The sequence below is a fragment of the Centropristis striata genome, chromosome 9, assembly GCF_030273125.1.
Source record: "Centropristis striata isolate RG_2023a ecotype Rhode Island chromosome 9, C.striata_1.0, whole genome shotgun sequence".
NCBI classification, from domain to species: Eukaryota; Metazoa; Chordata; class Actinopteri; order Perciformes; family Serranidae; genus Centropristis; species Centropristis striata.
Genome location: NC_081525.1, coordinates 35,312,102 through 35,337,515, shown reverse-complemented (window position 1 = coordinate 35,337,515; position 25,414 = coordinate 35,312,102). Strand labels below are relative to the sequence as shown.

Sequence of the window (25,414 nt, the reverse complement as noted above, 5' to 3'; positions counted from 1 at the left end):
ATGCAAATAACAGAATGGGGGCATGTTCAGACGATATGGGGACATAAAACATTGTTGTAGGTGAGATATAAACAGGTTGATTCAGACTTGAGATGGTCTTTTTGATTTTAAAATGAAAACAGAACACGAGTTGGGTACAGAAGTGGGGTTAGTCACAGTAGTGTAGTTCTTCTTCTACCTGAAAATGATGCTTTGCAAGTCGAATGGGTATTCTATGATCCCAGTGGTTGGGATTCGAACCCTAAGCACGTCCTGTTGGGTTGGTAGATAGGACGGTTCAGCAATACGATCCAGATCACTTAGATAGCTAGAGAAGAGGAAGCACAACAAAAGACAGAGAGGGAGGAAAGAGAAAGTGAAGCATAACAGCAAATACAGCACACCCCCTCCAAAAGCAAGTGGATCAGCCCAGATGAAACCACAGAAAACCATTCCCAAGAGTTATGAGGGGAATAGGTGACGCCTTGTACCTCTACCCTCGAATTTTCTCTTAGAAATGTAGCCTCATCCTTGATGGCAGCTCCCAAAGACAAAACATTCCTCAACTGTATCATCTGCTCCCCCTCACAGAGCTCACTGTGAGAGTTAAGGGAAGCAGGAACATTTAACTTGACTCCAAAAAGATGATTTAGCACTCAAGAGACCAATTTTGACTGCCTGGGTGAAATTTAAAAAATACTGGCTTTCTAGCGAGACTTGACAGGAAGGTTGTTGTTGCCTGTTCTTGAGGCCAGTCTTTTGAGAGTGTACCATCAGGGATGTGTTAAAGTTCTGAGCCCTGCTGTGCAGCACAGGGTAGATAGCGGCATCGACGGTTTCCAACCGGCTGACCAACTGTTGAGCAGCTAGCCAACCAGTGACATCATCGCCAGCACTTGACACCAGTACCTGAAGATAATATTCTCCAGGTCAAACGGGTACTCAATGATGCCGGTGGTGGGCACTCGAACCCGCAGCACATCCTGCTGAGTGGGCACGTACCCCGCTGTGGCTATTCGTTCTAAATCATTAAGGTAACTGTGGAACATATGACAAAGATGCACATGTGGGCAAACCACCAGTGTCAACAGTACAAGACCACATGCACTGAACAGACACAGACAAATATGTCATGAACACACACAACACAGACAAATATGCATTAACCAGCAGTAGCTCATAAATAATATATGGGATACATGCCTGATTATGAATCCAGCTATTTTAATTGGCAAGTCCCATCCTGTGTAGCAGTCTGATTAGTTAAGGAACAAATCCGGTAGCAGTACTAATCAATAGGTCGATTGACAGACATAATTGCCAACTATTTTTGTAATCTTTTAATCATTGAAGGTAATTCTTAATGGGAAAAAAAGGCAGAAATGCTGTTTACAGCCTGTCAAATATTGAAATATCCAACTTTTGTCTCTTTATATCATATAATAAAGGAATAATGATTAATCAAGTGAAGATAGTCTGCAGATAAATCAATAATCAAAATGGCCCTTAGCTGCAGCCCTAACTGGCCAATCCTAGTGATTGAATGCTATGCAGGGTGGGCCTTGTCAAGAGAAGCTGTGGGATTCATAGTAATGCTGGATATACAATTACATCTGTGCATAAACTGACATTTTTTCCTCATTCCTCAACTTTTTAAGGAGCCATATTAGTCTGAAATGGATTACCGCAGGGTGGAATTAGCTCTGATATTATTAGCAGTCGTTTATAAACCTGCCAACATTTTCCTCCTTTTCTTCCCTGACTCTCTCTGTCGGCCTGAACTCTTCCTCTCCTCCAGTCGAGTGCATTTTATCACAGGTAGAAAGAAAACTGCTGAAAGAGTTGGGCTGTAGTCAACCAAAGAAAATCCTGGTTTACTGAAATTATGCATACAATTGATTGGTCAATGGAGGAAAAAATATCTTTGTTCTATTAAGAACTTTTTAATGCGTCTGTGACTTCACTCCTCATGTCTGTACTATGAAAACTGAAATCTACCGTCATCACATTGCCCTAGAAATCTTGGAGGTCATATTCGCAAATTGACATACAAATAAAGTAAATAATCATTAATTCTAGCAGATTATTGGATGGTAGACGTACTATTTGGTTGAGTCAGAGAGCTGGTACTCTCTCCTGCGATCATAGGCCTCCTGGATGCCAGGGTCAGCCCACAGCATCTTTATCGCACTGATGTACGGCTGCTCGAATGATGAAACCTTCTCCACGTCCACCTCACGCACCACCTGGGCATTATTCTGGGAGAACAAGAAACAAAGTAAAAAATCACATTTTTAACAACAAAATGCCCATTAAGGAACTGAGAATTCTATGCAAAATTTAAAGTGGGTGGTATCAGGTGGTTTCGTAGTCATGACGAACAAGTATGACGTCTTTCTACTAAGAAGTGCTAAGTGCTATATTCTTTTAAGTATTCGTTCTAAAAACATATTTCTACTTTATCTACTTTATTGTATCCCTTTTTAAAAGCACAAAATACGTGGCATGGATTCAGTTATAATGAGTTATAAGAGGCCTTGGTTCATATCACAAGAGCGCTTGATTTATGATTTATTTGAATGTGGTTTGCATGAGATTAACTGGACAAAAGTGTTGGACTGCGCAGTAAAGCACTGCTGACAACAGTGGAGAGACATTTTATAGCAGACTGAATGAGAACTGAGAGTGGCCTCTGTTGTTTGGATTAAGTTTCATGAACAAGACACTGAAGTTCCACTTGCTTACCAATTATTCATGTACAAGAGTCGGGTAAATGTCTGAAATGTAAATGAAACATGTAGCAACTGATTCATCCAAGAAAACCTACATGCAACATGGCATAACAAAGCATTTTGATGTGGATATGCATTTCAATAACACATTACAAAAGCATATTTTCATCCTAACATTTAGTACGCACCTTGTTCTGTTCATACTTGTACGGGATCTTAAGGGTCTCAGTTGCACGGATCATGGCCTGCATTGAGGTGAAGATGTTCTGGTAGACCAGTTTGGTGAAACCTTTCTTATCCTCATCTGTGTAGCCTGATCCATGGATTATTCTCATCTGCTTGATGAAGGTGCTCTTGCCACTCTCTCCAGTACCTGAAAGGAAGAAAAGAAGACAACACGGGGTTAGGCGACAACTGAGAAAGAGTCATAACTGGATACAAGAAACTGCTCACAGCGTGAAACAGGGTTCTTCCCACCATTGACAAAACGGAAAGTTATAGTATTATAAAGTGCTGCTTGACAACTGGAAAGAAAAGAAAAACTAAAATGAGACTTGGCGATAATTAGTGTGCAGATAAATTGGGAAATTAAAATCCAAGAGTGTGGTGTGTAACCTGCTAAATGCTAGAACTCAGCAGTAACACAAGTAAAAGAGTAATGAATTCAAATATTTGTTTAAAAAACATGTCAACATCACAATACAAAAGATGAGCCCCGATTCTTCTTCCCACATTTAACAAATAGAGCCCGACCGATATGGGATTTTTGTGGACGATGCTGAAATTATTTTAAAGGGGAAAAAATAATCAGTAGCCGATATGGTGGCTGATCCTTAGCATTTAGCATTAGCAAAAGAGTCAATTAGTACAAAAACTTGTCAAACAGTTGCCTTTTTATATATTTCTGCTGTCATAAATTGGCCGGTCTTTGCACTGGCTGACCTTGTCTGTCCACCTCCAGCCTGCTGCTGATCCACAAGGCTGTGAAGGAATCCACAGCATCATGCCCCCAGGCAGAAGGCCAGACCTCAATGCCAACTCAGCCTCTGTTTTACCCTTACAGGCTGCTGAGTTGAACTGGTCATTCTTCCACATGGTGTCAACTTTTGCTTCACTCATTTATTTTTTTAATTCCATTTAGACATTAAAATCTGTATGTGTTGACTCAAGACTACACTCAAACAGAGGCAGACTACCAAAGAAGGTACACACGATTAAATAAAATCTGGTCTCAGCTCTGTACCATATTGTTGTGGAGCTGTTTTGCAGGAGTTCTCTCTAATATCTACAGAAACGATATATGACAAAGCCCATTAATCATTATATGATTATTTGCATATTTTGGAAAGCTCAATAAAAAGATTAAAAAAAAAAAATGTCATTATCTCAAAGTGTTGCAATTCTGTTATTATGATCGAGAACTACATAATCCCGTCAAAGGAACTCTAGATAAGAATGCATCCCAAAAGTCTAAAACATATATGGACCAATGAGGGTCTAACTGTGGTCTTAGCCATTGTCTCTTGTCATTTTGGTTCTAGTGTCCCCAAATTTGCCATGTAACAATGCAATGTAATCATTGTTTTGGCTGTGGTTACCAAAGAGGCCCGACGGACAGTGGAGGCAAGTGGAGCAGCCCAGAGTAACCACATGAGGGCTGCACGGCTCACCTCAGCTCAACAAAGAGCCGGGTAAACCGAGTTCACTTCAATTTTTCAGTCCAATTTTGAATCAGCGTGACCATGCAGATGCACAAAAACATAAACACACAGAAAGACCAAGTCATAGGGGAAGACTTGCTTGAACATACAGAAAAATAAATGTACAGATCCCTACATTTCCCTCTCATACAGTAACTTCTGCAGCAGGCTCTTCATTCAGTCAGTAAACTGCTACTCTAGGTGAAGGGTAAGCCAGAGCATTCACAGTACACAAGAGTTTTGTAAACTGTGGTCATCAAATAAAGAGGAACATTCAAAGGACAAGGCAGGTAACGGTCTAACCCAGAGTCAACCTCTAGTTTCACTATGCAGCTCTCTCTCCAGAGCAATCCTCCTCTCTTCCACCCCCAATCCACCACCTATTTTCTTCCTCTACAACCCTGCTCGAGCTCTCCACCACTCATCTCTCCATCTCACTTCTCCCAACATCAATCTGAGTCACTGCAGCTTCAGCTACACAGATTCCCTCTGATTTCTATCTTTCACTCTTGTCTTTTTCTACTGATCTCAACTCGAGCTGCTACAGACAATTATTTTCATTATGAATTAATCAACAGATTACTATTTCTAGTTTAAACTAGTTTAAATATGGTATTATATAAAGTATATGTATGACAAACAGAAGGCCCTGTTTGATCACAGGATCGACACCATGAAGCTTGGTGCTCTCTTCATCCTACAACTAAAGCTTCTTGCTGGCAGGTGAAACAACACTCAGAGCCTACAGCCATGCCAGTGGCTATACATAGTGACAGTTTTTTGTACTAATTGCTAACATAAGCATGCTAACATGCTCACAATGGCAATGCTAATGTGCTGATGTTTATTAGCTACACTGTTTACCATGTTCACTATCTTAGTTTGGTGTTCTAGCATGCTAACATTTAATAATAAATAATCGTGGCAATAGGCTAAAGGGAAGATTATACATTTTGTATGCACCACCATAGTGCTAGACCAATAATAACTTCGGTAATTTATTGAACAGATGTCAAGACACTTTCCTCAAAGTCACAAATTACTAAAGCATTTCTCAGTTGACAAATACACGACACAATCGATAAACTGATTCATTCATCAAATCTGTAAAACTGAGTTTCTTAACAACAACAAAGAAAAACACGGCTTTAAATCTTGTGATTGGGCAGCCTGCAGCCTAGCCGTTAAAGAGAATCAGGCTTGTAACCACAGGGTCGCTGTTCCAATCCCAGGACTGACAGGTCAAGGGCCGAGGTGCCTGTAATGGAGACCATGAATATCTAAAAACAGTTTAGCGGTAATCCGTCCAATAATTTTTTATAAACTGGCCTGGGCCAGAGTGATGGACTGAAATGTTTAAATCGACGACATTGCCATCCAAAGAGCCAAAACAGCTGGACACTGCATGGACTGACAGGGAACATGGTTGTGTTCAGCCTTCACTGTGTCCAACAGAGTGACTGAACAGTTGGAGGAAAGTTGCACATCAGGAGCTTGCAATACCAAATTGGGAAAAGAAGGAAACATGCAAACAAACAAATGAAAAAATAGTGACACTGATAATGTTTACAGCCACATTGCTTAGGCAGAACTGTAGTGGCGGATTAGATAATGGAATGTGCTTCGTGTGATAAAGTACAGCTGGTATTCCCAAGGCAAAGTAGCTGAAATGTCTTCCAAGGATGACGAGAGTCAAGTTTGACTGTCGCTGACAGAAGAGCACAGTTGAGTATACAGTGGAGTGCCCTGTGCACAGCCTGCCCTCCAACCAGGCAGGATCTTTAACTGTGGAAAGCAGGTCAGGCAACATTGGAGTTTCCCCTTCAGACAGAGTATGTCTTTGAGAGTGGGACATAAATAGCAATTGTCAAGACACAGCAGTGAAGAGTTCACTTTCTCATTGACTAAAGAGCTGGAAAGAAGGGAGGGGGTGTTACTGGGATGTGAGGGAGGAAGGAAAAAAAATACTGAGAGTGCATTTTCTCTGCTTTCATAATTTCAAAGCAGAGAAATGAAGGGAGTTAACATTGGGTAGATGCATTAGCATTGTTGTTTAATTGAGTGTGTGTGTATTCGTGTGTATTTTAATTTTCCAAACACACACAACCAGAGGAGAGGGAGCATGTCTCTCAGGCATGATCAGCTTAATTCAACAGATCCCATTGTTCTCATGCCTAACTGGAAAACCCAGCAGAAACATTTCTCACGGACAAGCTACTGTACGTACTCCTGAGGGGTAATGCTAGTTCCCATGGCAACTCCTGTGCAGGACTCATAAATACATGTCAGAAAACACCAGCTGATAGGCCCAGCTGATAGGCCCAGCTGATAGGCGTTTGTACGTCCCCACAGAGCCCAGTCAAACATGCAACTTCAGCATGATTTCATAATCCTACAACAGTCAGTACTCTACTCTCAGTCTATGGGAATTAAAAAGCTATGAAAGCAAATAATGCACATTAAGATTCTAATCTTATATGCATCTCGTTACACTCTGAATACTGGGTACTAAAATATTACTGTACTCTGAATTTGTGAGCCCTTAAAAAAGGTTACTGTAACCCTCTGGAGTCCACAAAAGTGACACTGCATGACGTCTTCATGATGTCATCACGTGAAAATAAAGCACCGTCGAGCCCTGCCGTCAACTCCCCTCTAAAGCTCTGGCTTAAAAATCCACGACAGTTTTTGTTTGATGATCATTGACCGGAGTAAAAGTAAAACCGGAGATAGGGACAAATATATTTAATATGAAAAATATAGACTTAGAAGTTATCCTCATGTTATATTTTCCACCTGTGTTCACATTTGCAACATTTGAAATTCTTCACTGAGAATGATGATCAAAATCCAGTTGCATGTTGTTGTTGTTTTATTGTTTCTTTTGGGTTTAAAATGTTGATCCAGGAAGTCAAAGTGAGAAAAATATGATACCAACATGTCATGGTAAACATTTTTTAAGTGGTAGAATGAAAAGCATTAAAGAAAACGGATAAAATGGCCCAGGACTCCAAAGAGTTAAATCAACTATTACATTTCAAAATGATGTATTCAGTAATGATTCAGTTTTTGTATTAAGGTACAGTTGCTTATAAGACTCGAATGTTCATTTTCAGTAGACCCTCCCTGTCTGCTACATTCCCACTTCTTCAAACTCCGTGCCCGCCCCTCAGCTTGTAATGCTTTCTGTTACCAATTTGTAGTCTCCAACTTGAGATAATCCCTGAAGACGTGGCAGAGTTCACATCACAAGAACAAAAACTACTATCTGAGGTCTAACACTGATGATTATGTTGTTTTGAAAAAAAATTCAACCATTGGACAATACTGTATGTTATGTTGTCGTATAGCCAAAAGTCTTGGAAGACAAAGTCCACGAGTTGTGCATTCACATACAGACTGACACATTAAAGGCTTCACAACATTAGGGTGCTGGGTCCCATACAGGCTTACTAGAGACTTTGAGCAATTTTGAAATCCTCAGCAGAGCAAAGCCTGAGGGAGCAGGATGAGGAGAAGCCCAATAATCACACAGCCGTGACCGTTCACCGATGGAGAACGGTGTCACTCTGCCCGCATCATGCACTGACTGGGGTATTAGTCATTCTGCTAAATAACCATTAACTCAAAAAGAACAGGAAAAAAAATTGTTGAAACGGATCCGTTTCATTGGGTCAGGCCAGCTGGAGGCCACGGCAGACATTTCAGCTGCGGTTTACATGAAGAGTAATAACTTGAAGCAGAGTTTGGCAACCACATTTAAAGGGAAAGAACAAAAGAGAGTCGAGGAGACAAGAGGGAAAGGAAGGAGGTGCAAAATGTGACAGAGTGGAGGAGAAGGGAGCTCTAAGTAAATGATTCCTTAAAACTTCCCCAAGCACATCAAACAGGAAGCCATGTCCACTTCAGCTCAGTGTTGGGTAAGGTTTGCTGAAGGCCTGTCTGACTGTACAGGAACTGAATGACTGAATGACTGTCTAGTGGCTCTTTTCTCCCGCAGAAACTTCTCCAGGAACATTTAGGGAACATAACATGCATATTGGCCGTCGGAGCAGAGCACTGGGTTTAGTTTCTGCATCCCAAAAAGGTTCCTGCTGTGTACCCGGTCCGAACCCAGAATTATTGGAGTTGCCATGCATATATTCAGACATCAAGCACCCACTAACTGTATCAATACCAGGCATTTTGAGGAATTGTACATTATGTGAGTATTTATTTTTTTAAGGAAACTAAATTTCCTTTTCATTCCACTGCATGACAGCTAACTTTGAAGATTGAAATCTTACACACTAAACCTACAGTGATCTGAAAAAATGATGTTATATAATGCACTGTCACCGAAACTATCCAACAGTCTAAAGTTTTAACACATCTATAATGTACTAGAGAAGGACTTTTTTACATTGTGTTATTGCTACTTTAAATTCATCTGAATTAATTATCCTATGATTAAGGAGTGGGGATGGAAATGGCTTTTGCTGTGTTTGAAACACATTAATGTAGCAGACTTCCCTAAAGGTGAAAAAAATATATATATCTTTGTTACTCTATTCCTATTACTATTGTCACCTGTCAGCATGTTTTATTCAATGCAGGTACATGATAAAGAGACAAAAAGAAAAGAAAACATTCAGATCGGGTGTTTGCCTTTATGGTATTTTCAAGAATAATTTCTGGTCTCCTTAATTTAACATCACACTGGACAACAGTTAGTCACCAAACACAACATAAATGCCCTAAAAAACAAAGCCATTATTTACTGGCCCTTTATATCCCTGAGCTACCTAGTTCCTGAAAATGTTTCATCGCAAGGCTGACTAACTAATTTAAACTTCAATGTGCATGGACTGAGTGGCAGTGTCACAGTCATTCTTGGAATACCATATTGGCAGATGCTTCAATATGTACAGCTGAACTCCTGTTTGCTTGAAAAGAGGGTGTGTGTGGGTGTGTGTGTGTGTGTGTGTGTGTGTGTGTGTGTGTGTGTGTGTGTGTGTGTGTGTGTGTGTGTGTTGAGATTTTATATATATATATATTTATATATATATATATATATATATATATATATATATATATATATATATATATATATTCATCATATTCATTTCTCATGTCACTCTGCCCATCATGAGATACAACCCCCTCCACCCCCATCAATCCTGCTCCCACTGCTTATATGAAGAGCTACAGAGACACCACCACATGGGACATAAAAAAGAAAATGAAATGAGTAAAAGGTGGATAGCAGGAGCAAGATGGTGGAGAATAACAACACACTGTATCGTACAACATTTCCGCTACAGCAGTTCTTACAGTAAAAAAACCCCTGATATTATCAGCGGAAAAAGACAGATTCATAGATAGTGCGTTATGTGATGGCCTGAACAAATGTTGGTGTGTCTGTTAGAAATTCAATATTTGTTCAACAACTGTAACATCTTGCCTCTGGAACATATTTTTGGCTCGAGTCATCATCTTTTGAAAACCTGAATTGACCTTTATCTAACTTCAAAATGAAGCAGATGGACTAGTGGGCTTTTCTACAAATAGATGGTAAACTCAAAAACCTGCAAAAGCACGTTTTCAAAAAAAAAAAAAAAAAAAAAAGACACTTCCACATGTATTAAACCAGCCACCGAGCTTTCTTTGATCCATCCTAATAGACAAAGTTGACCGCACATGCACAAAGTGCAAACCCCGCCCTGGCTCCTCCCAACAACATCTCAAACCTAAACGACAGAATACTTCGTCGGTCAATACCACCCACAATGACCCATATGAGCGTTTGTCAAAATGACCCATAAGAGCGTTTCACAGTAAGCTGTTGTAAGAAATAAGGCGGCGATTTTTGTTGAATTTAGGCTACAAAACCACCGATCTAGGTTTAGGGCAAAACATGAAACATGAGGCACAAAACATGAGGCACAGAAGTTCAGTGACGTTTTAAACCACATTGTTGTTCTTTTGTTTTCACATGGGATACAAACCTAGTTTTCCTGGGTGAAAGTCCAGAGCGTTAATGTGCTAAAGAGTGTTAAATGTAAATATAGGTTGTAATTTGCTGCCTGATCCAACGATCTATGCGATCGTTTTTAAGTGGGAGGTCAGTCTGCTCTTCTTGCACATGAATATGCAAATGATTACAAAAACACCGGCGTGTCAGCTCGCTGCACAAAGAACGATGGCTAAACAACCTGCAGCAACGAGCTTGAAGTGCTGACCTCATGACTAACAGTAAAAGACAGTAGTTCTGCCAGACAAGAATTTGCAGTGCGGCACACACATTCTCACGACTGCGCCACGATCTGCACGTCGTCACGTCAAACTGACTTTTCATACGTGCCATGTGCTTGACAAACAGCTTAATCAATCTTTTTGTGCGCAAGCAGGCTGAAACATGAGGCCTCACAGCCTTTTCTGTGGTGCATTTGAATGTTTGAAATGTGTCTGCGTGAACCAAGTGGACTATAAGAGCATGTGCTGAGAGACAGAATGGGAAAGAGACAGAGAGAGGGGGGCAGCAAGCATAGAAGTGTGCTCTTCTAGTTTTGCGAAAATTCCAGCCATAGTTTTCCTTCTAAAGGACTTAAATGTCAATGTAATCATTTGGCCTATTTTGGTTCCCATTTAATCAAAATACAAGTTTTTCTGGAACAGCAGTATTTCCCACCGGACAGTGGTTCTGCTGAAGTTTGCAGTCCCTCAACTAATTGTGATCTGTCTTCAACGTAACTTCCGTCTTTTGATTTCAGGACTGGGTTGGGAACTTGCCCATTGCTGATGTGTTATTCTGTAAACTACGGAAGCTAATTTAGATTTTTTTTTCCCTGACCGATAGCCGATCCTCGTTAAATGATCATTAACTGTTATCAGACAAACCATAGTCCCAGTTCACCAGTCTGGGATAGTTAAAGGTATACTATGCAGGGTTTTCCTAACAAACAATATGTAGACTCACACAAACATAACCCCTCCCAATCATCACTGATGGCCAACTAGTAGTGTGTGGTGGTGTCTGTATCTGCATAGACCCTACCTGAATTTTCTCTTTTCTTTTTATCTTAACGTGTTCAGGACATTTCTGGGCGCTGTCCAGCGCCCAGAAAAAAACATGCAGTGCTTACTGCACTAGCAAGTTGTGTTTTGAGCGCTCTAATTAGCTACTGAAATAAAAGCCACATGTGATTGCACGCATCAACCACAATAGTTGTATTTACAAAAAAATAAAGATAAAAACATTCGTAATTAAATGTATTAACAGTTTAACTGATAGTTGCATTTATTCCTGCCTTTTTTTTATTATTGGTTAATGGTTAAACAGTTAATCATTGACATCCCGAACAAGACCTTTTAAGATTTTTGCCTTAGTGGGGATTTCCAGACTTTTCTGATTGCTTTATATGCACAGGCACTCAACTGATAAAACAAGGTCTACAACTTATAGATTTGTAATTTATACGCTCTTCATCAGGTCATTAGTATGTGTCAATAAACTGAAACAAGTCACAGTTGCTAGTTAAATCAACCATTCAGTCTTTTTCACTGTACAAGTCATCTTTAGTTTATTTAAAATAATGAACATTTGTCTTCATGTTCCATCCCAAGACAATTCAAGACATTAAGTGTTACAAGAGGGTTTCAACGGGACCATACGTGCCTCTAATAAGGAGCCAGACAGGCGGTGACATGAGAAGCACTGGGCAGTCTTTCACAGGCCTGACTGCCACATAACTGCCGAAACTCTGGGTGTGTCAACATCAGTTTGCTCAACCAACAGAGCCGCCGGACAAACAGTGCAGAACTACGAACACCTACCTGTCTTGCCTTCGTACCATACTGTGAAACTCAATTTTTCATCTAACAGGCAGAGAAGCTCAAGTCTGCATACATTGGATGGCTGCTACAGTACAGGTAAACTTACACCACAAGTCCTTCTTGTACTTCAGAACAACATGGCATTAAAAGTAGTTAAAGAGGATTTTAAATTCTATAAAGTAAATAACCTAAAGATATAAAAACAAATGTGGTATTGTACACTAGTTGAAATAAATGGGTTGGACAAAAGAATGTGAACACTTCTCTGTAAAAAGTAATGCCCTCAACATGACCATAAGGTTGTAAAGCAGCTAAAATCTAAAGACTAAATTGGTTTTCTCTAGGTGTTCCTTTTAAACTGCTCTGCTGGGACCAAAGACATTCCAGATAATCTATGCAAAACATTTCAACAGTCTTATGAATGAAAGCTTTGCACCAAACATTCAATGCACTGAAGGTTAGTCATCACATTTTATCATACTTAATCATAGCGGATATTGCAGCAGCGATGTTGCTCTGTATGCATCCTCTCTGCTGGGTTAAAACCTGAAAGGTTAACTTATTCTTGACGTCTTCAGGGGATGCACCCTTATTTTTCCCTGATGATGCAATTTTATGAACAAAAAAAATCAGTGTTGAAATCAGCAGGAGGAAAGCTAGTTAACGCTTAGCAGCGAGTTGAGCAAACAGCATGAAGCTCATTCCAGCCAGCACAACTAACTCAAATCATTTTCTTATCACTTTTGATTTATTTTATACTGGGCAGATGTGGCATTTGTTTAATGTTTTTTTTTTTTTTTAAGTTTTCAGATTTAGGATTTGTTTAATTTCAGATACAATTTAAACATGTGGTCCAATGACCACCTGTGGGGTCCCGAGGACTCAATACACTTAAAATTTATCAGAATCATTGTTGAACTGGAGTAACTAGAAAGTTGTTCAGTCACACCCTACACACAACTCGTCTTGCCAGCTAGATAACAATATCACACAAGCATTTCCTTGTGTATAAAGACCACTAACGTCACACTCGAACAAACTCAACACACTTCCACAATGGAGACGTGCAATCTACAACTGTATCCAGATAACCTAACCTGCCAAAATGCTGGATTCTCTATAGGAAAGAGGGCTCCATCAATACCTGAAGCTATGGGTTTTCACTCTTACTGGTATACTAAATTAATCAGCAGAAACAGAAACAAGCATTTTATGTTATTTTACATCTATCTTCTTACATATATTTTTAAAAAGGCTTATTTTGTCTGACCAACAGTCATTCCAAAGTATTTATGTTGAAAAGCAGCAATGTCTCAAAGCAAAACGGCTTAGTGATCATTACAACTATCACCGACCAATTTTCTTTAAAATCAGTGAATAGATAACTAATCATTTCAGAAATGAACTGGATGACAACTACAATCACCCAAAGCCCAGGGCAATAAACACAATGTTAGACCACCAATGGATGGAAAAGCTTCCTGTTGACAGGAAAAAGGTGGCACACAAGTCATATTGGGTCAAGTAATAAATAGATGTCCTGGCTGTAATTTATTGAGCAGCGTAATGGAAATGTATTCAGTATCCCACTGATAGCTGTGATGTACAGTCAGGTTGAAAGGGTTTGATCTCTTTAGACGCAATTTACTGCTAAGTGGAAGAGAACTGAAAGTGCATGTGCCTTTCATGGGAGATAGAAACACCATTTCAATATAAACCAATATGCATTTGGCTAAACTAACCGGCAGTTAGTTGGCACAGTTACACCACAGTGCCAGGTCAGGCTGTATGCGTCTAGCAATTTGAGATTTCTGGGAAATAAGCTCACGTGGGTGATGATTAGAATTATCAACCTTGGCTGAGAGTCAGTCAGTGCTGTTAGACATACAGTTGTGGGAGTACAGATACAAGAAGGCATCTGCCAAACCTGCCTTCAGCAGCGCTATTGTGCCAGTGAGGAGAGCTGGTGTACCACAGGGCAGCCCTATGATGGCCCACGATGCCACTCTACACTCACAAGTCTCTTTTAGGTCATTTTATCCTCTGTGTATGTGTGGGTTGATCATCTGTACTGTCTGCAATTTTGCTATTTCAACAAAACTCTGCCATGCCTGCTGTTACCTTGGCAGCAGCTAACAGGGATCCAAATAAATATGGCTAACACAGGGCTTATCTGCTTGGCTTACTGAAAGACTTGCTAAGAGAAACCATAATAGGCGTAGGTAGGCTCCATGCATGAGACATCCTTGGGTGTTGCCAAAAAACAAACACTCATTAACCCAGATCCTACCGACCTGTTTGAGCGGTGTGCGCATTGACAGATGAAGTGTGTGCTCAGTGTGTGTGTGTGTGTGTGTACGTACAGCATCCTGACTCCCATTTCAATTATGAGTTCAGGTAAATATCCTGTGCTGGCCAGGGGCCTTAGCTCGCTCAGGTGTAGAGAATGTGCTCCTGATGTCGTGGATTTGAATCCGGCTCTTAAGTGCTGATAGGTGCCCTTTGTTGTTCTCTTGTCATTCACAAGCGTCACGTCTAACACCCAGACATAGAGCAAGGTGATTCATTGAATTTAATTACAACCACAATTTTCACTTCCGATGATTATGACAAGATAATTGAGATAAAACCGTTATTATTCTACATTCCAGTTCACAATGATGCTCTTGATTTTATTATTATTATTATTATTATTATTATTTTATGTTATATATCCAGCTCACTCTTTCCTTTACATCAGTGTTCTTTCGACCAATTTTACTAAGTGACTGACTGGAATACATCTATGGTGAGATCTACAGTACAGGCCAAAAGTTTGGACACACCTTCTCATTCAATGCGTTTCCTTTTTTTCATGACTATTTTCATTGTAGATTCATCAAAACTATTAATGAACACATGTGGAATTATGTACTTAACAAAAAAGTGTGAAATAACTGAAAACATGTCTTATATTCTAGTAAGCAAAGGGTGGCTACTTTGAGGAATCTAAAACACAAGACATGTTTTCAGTTATTTCACACTTTTTTGTTAAGTACATCATTCCATATGTGTTTATTCATAGTTTTGATGCCTTCAGTGAGAATCTACAATGTAAATAGTCATGAAAATAAAGAAAAACGCATTGAATGAGAAGGTGTGTGTCCAAACTTTTGGCCTGTACTATTGTACTGTATATATTGAATATTTATGTTTAGAGTTTCCAGTGTGTTGTTGAAGTGCACTAATCTTACAACATTGTTTATCTAATTCATTTTTAATTTATTCTATGTTCTAATAATATTTATGTCTATATACACAGTACTGCGCACAAGTCTTTAGTAGGTGTGAAAAACTGCCTAGAAGGATTGATGCTGGTTTGAGGGCAAAGGGTGGTCACACCAAATATTCACCAATGAATAATATTTTATTTATGTGTTCATCTGTTCACTCACTTTGGATTTTGTTCATTGATAAAGATAAACTATTAACATTTTTAGTTTTGAAATCATTCTTTTTTACAGCATTTTTCCACACCTGCCTAAAACTTTTGCACACTGCTGTATACATATATTTTACTTTTTTTTTTTTTTAAACAAAATAGTGATTGTGATTAAGATTTTTGCCATATAAAACCTTAATCCCCATTGTCAAGCTCCCAGACAGCAGATTTTTGACAGAAAATAATGTGAGTGCCCAATACACCGATGGTCAGGCTCATTCTTTGTTCAAACTCATGGAGTGAGAGCTACTGGAGTGAAACTGGACCAGGATGGAGATGGAGATAAAGAGACACTCCACACCCTGTTCACATGCTCTGACCTGATCAACTCATGACTCAAAAACCTATATCAATTTTGTTATATAAACAATAAATCTGTCTTCGAGTGTGAGACAGGTGCCATTTATAATGATGAAGCACCAGATATTTAACACCTGACCAACTCTATTAAGTCCTGTAGCATCTTTCAGCTAATTTCTTTGGTTTTGTGGCCACAACTTCACTGTTCTGGTTAGCTCTATTAGTGTCATTTTCATTAATTAGTGATTAAGCCCTTAAAATACACTACAAACTTAACTGTAAGTTTGCATTCATTCACCAAAATAAATGTAACTCAGTGAATCCATGCCAACACTATGCGTTTTGTTCAAGCATCATGGTAAGTGTAGTTCCAAAACTTGAGCATGATTGTATCCAAAAATAAAAGGCAAGAATATGAAATAAAAGCAACAAAATCCATTAATCCATGAGTAAGAGGGAGTACACAATGCTGAGTTGAAAATGTTAGACTTCATAAGAGGAAAGGAGAGATGGTACTACATATATTTAAACTGGATTTAAAATGCATCATTCAAGATTATTTAAAAATAGTGTGATTTTCTATTATTTCATGGAAGAAATCCAACGGATGCAAGTCAAATGTCCCTCTGTTCCCTGCCTTCTAACACTTCCACAGGAGTAGAAAAAATATTGAGTATTTGTGCAGTACTGCATAAGTACACGTTTTACAGGTTTTTCATCCATATGAATGACTTAACCTTCAGTCAACAGTGGATCCACAAAAGTTTAAGTCACTGTCTTGAGTCATCATTGTTTGCACACTTCTACAATGCAAAACATGAACTTTTCCTTTTCAAACACTATCTTCTTTCACATTATAAACAAGATACTTTTCCTGTTATGACACATTTTCCTACATTATTACGACATCCAAAAGTCTTTTAAACAAGAACCCTCATTGGAAGGTAGTCAAGTTTCTTTAAATCAGCATAACTTGGTCTGACATAATCCTTACAAGAACATGAAAATATATTGTCATAAAGAGAAAAGATTACCTTTTATAGAAACTGATCAAATTCCAGATGAAGGGGAAATGAAAGGGCATGTTACTTGCCATTGCACAGGAAATAAACTTATCATTGGATCCCCTGTGCAATGAAGTGTGCGTCTGCCAATTTTAGTGAAGATACCAATGTGAAAGTCGACATCAGCAATTTGACACGGTTGGACAAGTCGCCACTGTCATTCCCACATTTTTTTATTTTTTTTAAAAGGGTCCGTTTTACTGAAGACTGCTCAAAAACTGGTGCTGTTACTGCAGCTCCCTGGGCTCTGGCTGTACACATTTAATTACTTGTGACTTTCATTAGCTACAGAGCAGGCGGCAGAGCACTCTGACCCTGGCTCTTCCTCAGCCTGCATGTCTACCACCTAACCACACCACTGAGGAAAGCCAGCCTGTTGCTGATAAACAGCTGGAATAATTGCATCCGTTTAAAACATCATACAAGAACCGGCAATGTGTCTTATAGGTCGCAGTAGAAATTCACACTGCTTCAAACTGAATTAGAACCTTTTAAGTAAAAGGTTTTTGAGATCCATATGAAATTTAGAACAACATAATCAACACATTTGAGCAAGAGCATTAACATTTAGAAATTAACATTTTTTAATGTTATTATTAACAATTAACATTAACCCATTGAAGCCTGGAAAGCGTTTACGTCGTTTTGTAGTATTTTGTATAAGCTCTCAAATACTTTTTGAATTTCATTTCTGTCTGCTACAGAGGCTGAAAAATCTATTATTTAGTAGAAGAGTTCACACTTTTTTTTCCAGAATTTTTCCAGAATTTCCAGAAAATTAGAGGCTTATTTTAAAATCGCCCAGCGGTTTTTCAGGCCTCAATGAGTTAAGACATATTTCTGCCTGAAAACTGCAATAGTGAGCAAAACTCTTTGTTAAAGATTATTTCTTTCCCCAATCATGATAAAAACATGAACTCAGTAAATTTAAGAAGACACAAGCCACTATAGAGAACAGCCAAAAACGTAATAAAAAGCTACACTTTGCGTGAAGGTCTATAAAAAGGATCAAAGAGGTTCATAATAGATTCCAAATGAAGTGAGACAACCAGAGTGTGCTATAATTTTTCACTGTCGTGCTTAGATCCTTCACACAAGCTTAAATAATGTCACAGCAGACTCCCACTACAAGCTAAACAAAAATGACTCCTGCAATTTGTTCTTGAGCATTTTGGTGTTGTAGTTTTTCTTTTTTTAAAAAGGAACACGATGACAGAAAAGGGATGCCATCCAAATCAATCTCTTTCAATGAGTCACCATCCCAGCATTTCGTCTGTGAGCAGGAAGAGAAGAACAATAACAGTATGTTTCTCCGCCAACAACACTTTTATATTTCTAATCAATGTTTGGCAATATGTTGGCCAATTGAAGCTTTCCGTGTGTTGCCAACCATGAATTTATTTTCTGAGAAGCAGTGCTTCGATGTCACATAGCATTCAGTAACACCGAGATGTCGGATCACAGCAAAAACGAACAGATTCCAGTAGATGATGGCTGTTACATAAGGCAGATAGCTTAGCATAGCTATCCAAGTACTGTACTTAAGTACAATTTTGAGGTACTACTTCACTTGAGTATTTTCACATATGTAACTTTACTTTATACTTCTACTTCAATACATTTTAGGGGGACACATTGTACTTTTTACTCCACACTAGATTTGGCTGCCAGTTAGTTACTTTTCAGGTCAAGATTTAACATTAAAAACATGATTCATTCAATAATTATGCATGTTTATAAATTAAAGCACAGTACAGAAGTAGTTACAGTAAAATGCTGCCAAAATAAATGCATCAAAAATAATACATATATATATATTGGATATATAAAACAATCATTCTGCAAAACAAGTACTTTGTTTTGATGCTGATACTTTTGTACTTTTACGTTTTTACGTGTACTTTTTAAGTGAGTTTTGAATGCAGGACTTTTACTTGTAGTGGAGTAATTCTGCAGTGTGGTATTAGTACTTTTACTTAAGTAAAGGATCTGAATACTTTTCCACCATTGATACTGACAATGATTAACTGAGCTCTTGGTGACATAGGAACTGGTGCTTAACCATATTCATAAACTTGAATTATTTACCAGCCAGATTAAATTAGTAATACGTAGAATAGATTTTTTTTTTTTTTTTTTTTTTTTTTTTTTTTTTAAATCGGTATCAGTCTTTCTTAAATATCAATTTTCGTATTGGCCTCATAAATTTAGTAGGTAATGGTAAAGTCTTACAGTCTGACCAATGCCCCCATGTACAAGCCACATAAGGTATTAGGGGTTATGTTATGTTGACAAGTCTATAATAATTGATTATTTTTGTCAACTTCAACAAGTACAGCTCCCCTGAGGTTCTGATGATGAGAAAGTCCACTCATAAATATGAATTGTTTGAGAACAGAGTCAAAAACAGTTATTTGTTCCAAGCTGCGACTCCTTTCAATGTTGGCAGTTGTTGCAGAAATGAGTGAGAGCATCAACCAGAAAGTTAGAACAAAACAGTTACTGGAGTGTACTTATAGCATGACTGGATCATTGCTAGTTCCAGTGATGCAGTTTGTAGCAAACCCTAAACTTGGACTTAACTGTGTGTGGAATAAATACAATAACAGCTTTCTCTGTCAATATAACATTACATATAAACACACAATGGCTCTGCTGCTCTTTTTAAAATGTGAAAATAAGTCACAGCCTATTCTCTGGAGAACAGGGATTTCCCAGTGTGGGCCACCTCAGTGAAGACCTTTTCTAGACCAGACACCAGGAGAACACTGTCTCCCTTTTAGCAGACTTTATTAAAACCAACTCCTCTGCTTGATTTGAACCATGTTTTACAGGCAGATAAAACCACTTTTACAGAAATAAGAGGGAACTGTTGACAGCTGGTTGTGAAAGGCCTTACTTAGCCAAACTGGTGCTTGATAATGTATGTAAATTCAGAACAATACAAAGACTGACAAAGAAAACTTTCACATTCAAAGGATAACAATGTAGATTTCTATTGCTTTAAACCGGAAGAGTCGATTCACAGCAGGAGACTTCAAATGTTTCAACCCATTTTTTAATGTAGTAGTAGGTCTATTAAGATCTACTAAGGCACACCATAATCATTACATAACTAGGCTGAAAGATTAAATGAAGTCAAATACCAACACAGCTACAACATGTTAGCAAAGTGTCAGCAGGAAGCGAGGACAATCTAACGCCTCCGTTATCTCGTGAGTGGTCACTTAACTCGTCTTGTCCGTAAACTTGTTGTCATCAACATGGTAGTCAATGTCAAGGGGCTTTTACTACAGATGCACTGATAGATTGGCCGGTGGTCGGATTCAGCTGATATTCAGCTTATCCAGACGATTCTGTGCCAGAGTGGCGCAGACAGAAAACCAACTATTGGCAAAATTATAGCAATTTGGCAACTTTCTTGCTAAGTTTAGTGACATTTGAAGCAACATACTTATTTACTTCCTTAAGACTTATTCAGACCATCAGAGAAAAAGGCTAGAAATACATTTAAATATACTAATTAATTGCCATGTACTGCATGCTGCTCAGAGTAATCGTAGTAAGTCAGTAGGTGTGGAGCAGGCAGGAGGATGCTGCAGAGTAAATACTCACCTTCACATTCTTGTAAGTAGATACTGATTCATAAATATATTTGTTTAAATAAATACATAGTTTTAGATAGATGTAAAATAGGCTTATATGTGCAGTATAGTATAATACTTTTGATTCCTGGATGTGTAAATAGTAAATTTGAACCAGTTTTCTTTCAGGAGAGTAAACATGTTAGATAAAGGGGAAAACACTAAAATGCATTTTAATTTGGATTTTATTTGTCCAGTAAAATGTTTTAATTTGAGATTTGTTTGAGTGAAAGTGAGAGAAGGTTCGGTAACCTGGTGCAGTTAAAGAAAATATTATTTAATGTTAATTTATCTGTCAAAGTTTTGTTCTGAATATATGTTTGTATTCTTCATTAAAAGAAAAGCTCCAAAAATGATTGTCTATGCTGTCAATTATAGTTATAAGAAAGAGAGGAAATTTGAATTGGGCAATCCAGTAGACTGGAAACACCATATTACACACACTAGAATTATGATTTGCATATCACCTAACATACAAATCCTGTGGTGTGTGGGTAATGTGGCTTGTGCAATTGTGAGTGTAGTGTTTTGCATGCAAATCCTTTACAGTGCAATCAAATCAATAGCTGTGTGTGGCAGTATCTGGTTTGTTTGTGTGTATGAAGAGGTGGAGATGTGGAGAGTGTCTAGTCTGTGAACCCTTTTAGACCATGCAGGCTTACCCAGCAGAAGAAGCTTCAGCTCCCGCCTTGCATCCCTCTTGTCTCGCCGGAGTTGTTTGTCGATCTCAGCGTTGATTCGTTTGGACTCCTTCGCCTCCTCACTCAGGCAACAAGCCATCATGGAGTCTAAAGTCATCACCGCATGAGCTGAAAAGCCCGTCTGACAAGGGGCGCCGGGCTACACCTCACACAAAGTATCAAATAAATCAGAAAGTCCGTTTTCAACAAGTTATATCCAGGCGCTGATAATAGAGTTGCTTAGTGCAGAATCTGGCCTTCCTTGTTGATGGCAAAACTGCTGTCAAGTGTCAAATATTTGACAGCTTAGTCAAAGTCTTTTGTAAATCCTCAGGCTACAGGGGCTGACAGCTGATCACTGAAAATGTGCAACATGCAACATGTCCGCAAACATCACAGATGACTCACGAAGGTGTAAATTAGCATTTTATTAAATGCCCTTTACAAAAAAAAAAAAAAGCAGAGCTGATAATTAGTTTGGGTAACTAGCTTGTGAGCTAAGTGCTGCTAACGTTATAACCAAGCTAACGTGACAAGTTGATGGATTTTCAATGTGCCAGCACTTTTAAATCGTAGCTAGTCAGTCCGTTTGTGTAAAAGAAATATCTGGTTTTTATTTCAAACTACCAACTTGGGTCCCAGAGGCAGTGGGACACTCCTGGCTGCCACATTTGTACAATCCCTCTGCTGGTTGCCCGGCCGAGTACAAGGCTAGCCGCCCCGAAACCAACACTGTACGCCCGCGCAGTGACAATGAGCGCCCGTCAAACTGTCCATCTACTGAACACACAGAGAGCCCAACCTCGCTGACTCAACCACTCGACAGACGATCAGCCTCGTAGCAATCCGGCTGAAAATAAATGTGTTGTTAGATTTGCGCTCAGAGCGGTGATCCTCCTGCAGACCGAAGCGCCCAGTGACCAGTGTAGCTAAATGGGCAGGCTAAGTGTTAGCTAGCTAGGTTAGCTCAGCTAGCCATCCCTGGAATTGCAGCCAACTGGCTAAAAACCAGAAAGCTCGGCCTGACAGAGCACCTTCATTGTGTTCAGAAAATATTCTCCAACAGACCTCACCAGGACCAAGCCTTCAAAACGCCCAAACGCCTAACTGACAGTCAAATGGGGCCGTGCATTTTATCGCTGCTGGTATTTTTCCTGGTGGTGGTGATGGCTCCTCGTCACCCACTCCTCAGCCCCGGTGTGCTGCTGCTGCTGCTGACGTCACTTGGGATCTAAGTTATTGACAAGGAGGCACAACCAATAGGAACACAGCCTGTGGGCGTTTAAGGCGGGTCTTTCCCGGATGGTTAACATCCCAAGTTTGCTTGAGAGGAAGTCTTCCTCTCGGAGGCGTGTCGGAGAAAGCAACTGACATTTGGCTGCACGGGCAACGCCCATCTCCTGTCAGAGACCATCCACACAGTCTGAGGGCTCATCCTGACTGTGTTTCTGTTTATCTTCTCTGCTGCCTTCAACAGTTTCACAAGTTCACTTCTAAAAATACTCAAACATCTGTCTGCAAACAGAGAAGAGTACATTTACTCAGGTAGTGAGAGGGAGACACACAGCTACTTTCTTCTCCTTTAAAGGTCACAGGAACCAAAAGAAATGTTTGAGCATCATAATGTTCACGTTTTTGACCTGAGCTATATTAAAAACCTCTGAAAATCCCGTTTTATAGAATCATTGTGGATGTGTTATAACTTGTTAGATATAAAAATTTGATATGTGTAACTTTTGACATACAACAGGCAGCAGTTGCTAACTAATTTCATCACAAAGTTGGAACACCTGTACATTAATATAACTGTTATTATTTTTTGTTGGGGTATTTTGAGAGATTAAAACTAATTTTGAAATAAATTTTAATGAAGCTGTTTGGCAGAAATACACAGCATGACTTTGATTACAAATAAGCTCATTCTAGAAAACATTTGTGTACATTAAAACACAATTAAAACTCTACAAAGACAATATGTTTAATGTTCAAAATGATGGATTTTTTAAGTTTGTAAATATACGCTGAATTATTAATTTGATGCATTCTTTTTTTACTCACATTTTACACAGCATTCTGACTTTTTGGAATCAGGGCTGTACTTGTACTTTACTTGGTTATTTCCATTTTATCCTTTAATTTCATTTACTTTCTTCTCCACTACATTTCAGAGACAAATATTGTACTTTTTACTCCTTGACATCTATCTGACAGCTAGAGTTATTACTTTACAGACTCGTTTTTTAGATTAAAAAAAAAAAGTTAAAAGAACACATTACCAATTATTAATAAAGTGGTTTGCAACCTGAGAATAAGAACGTGGGTCATTTTGTGTTTTAGATGCCTTTGATTACTCAGCAGCCAGCTCAATTAAGTTGCAATACCAAGCCCAAAGGGATAAAATAATCACTTAAAACCAGCTACAACAAAGAAATGCCATCTCATTGTATATAATTATATATTGCTTATTGGAAATGATTACATATTATAATTTAATTATATGTATTTAATTATACTGTACTTTGGCATTGCTGTATTAATACTTTTACTTTCAAAGTTATTCTTCCACTGTCAGCAACACAGAGCTTGATGCAACATTTCATGTCAAAATTGGCCCCAAAATGATCAAAAGACATGGAAAAAATGTCAGAAAGAAATCTACTTCTACCTCAATATCAGCTCTGGCTTTCTCCCAAAAAGAGCACTTTGTCAACAAACAAAACTGGTAACATCACAGATACTGTCAATATTTGAAGAGGCTTTTCCTGATAGGATAATTAAAGTGTGTCATGGTTACCAGCAAACATATTTCAAAACAGAAAGTCTTGTATTTACTTTGTAATACGACACAAAATATACAGGAGTCAAAGTGATTTCAAATTAAGAGAACACTTTAACAGCAGTTCCTTAACTATTATCAGCTGAATGTCTTTTTGTTTTTTCCTGATTTTGATTGTACATCTGTGTTTTTGTCACTAAATAAGTTACATTTTAAACGTTATCAGTCCCAGAGGTGGAAGACATATTCAGGTCCTTGTGTAAAAGTGTAATGGAGGAGAAAGGAAATAATGAAGTCCTTTCGTATTTACACTAGTTGAGTAAATGTCCTGCGTTACTTTGCACAACTCCTTTGCATACTGTGCTGTGGAATATCCTGTTTTGGTGTTGGTTCATCTTTAGTGTGTAAAAGATGTGGTCCATGTACAGAAGAGCAGTGTGGAAGAAGTATTTAGACCCTTTATTTAGTTGGAAGGGTTGCCACAATGTAAAAAAACAGGTGTACCTTAAGTTTTAAAAGTAAAACAACTTGTTATGCAGAATGGTAACAGAGTATTATATTATTATGTATATGGGGTGTCATACAACCCCTGTGCCAAAGGGTCCAGTCCAGCACTCTGAATGACTTTGCTGTTCCTATTAGTCCTCTGCCCTAATAAGAGTAGCAGTCCCCATGCTGCTACTTATAGAACCCTTGTGCTCTACCGACTACCTGACAACCCAAAGTGAAGGCTGCTGGTCATGCAGGAGCTGCAGGTGGAGTGTCAGGTTTCAAAGAAAAAAGGACAAGACTGAAACATATTGATGAAATGAAATTGCATTTATCTTCTCAGGCTGTCTCCCAGCGGTTTTATAAACGGATTGTTCATTAACTGTTTTCAGAATATTCTTCACACTAAAAGGAAGGAAAACATGTTGTTATTTATAGATTATTTTGTGATGTTTTACCGGTCCAACCCACCTGAGGTCAGATCATGTGGCCCCTGAACTGAAATGAGTTGAACGCCCCTGTAATGTACACTGTAAAAAATGTTTGTAGAAATTACAGTAAAACACTGTCAAATTGCATCAGGAATGGGGCGTAAAATTAAAAATTGTGTATCACCGTAGTAGGCACTTTTAATTACAGTAAATCAAGGAATAGCACAATTTTTACTTTTACTGTCATGAACTGTAGGAAACGCACAATTTTGCTGTAAAAATATAACATTTTCATGTAAAGTTAATGGAGATTTGCTATGATG

General features: G+C 38.6%; 1 protein-coding gene across 2 annotated transcripts in view; it reads right to left on the bottom strand.

Annotated features, from left to right (window-relative positions):
- Nucleotides 1-22,568, bottom strand: part of LOC131977241 (guanine nucleotide-binding protein G(q) subunit alpha-like) — a 31,458-nt gene extending 8,890 nt beyond the window's left edge. Inside the window, exons 1-5 of one of the 2 annotated variants that reach the window (XM_059340448.1) lie at nt 21,378-22,568; nt 2,900-3,084; nt 2,083-2,237; nt 889-1,017; nt 179-307 (exon numbers count right to left, since the gene is read on the bottom strand). In XM_059340448.1, coding sequence (XP_059196431.1) covers nt 179-307; nt 889-1,017; nt 2,083-2,237; nt 2,900-3,084; nt 21,378-21,513 — 734 coding nt within the window. In that variant the 5' untranslated portion in view covers nt 21,514-22,568. The remainder of the gene's footprint in view (nt 1-178; nt 308-888; nt 1,018-2,082; nt 2,238-2,899; nt 3,085-21,377) is intronic. The other variant, XM_059340446.1, reaches the window with a different exon arrangement.
- Between the last annotated feature and the right edge of the window lie 2,846 nt (nt 22,569-25,414).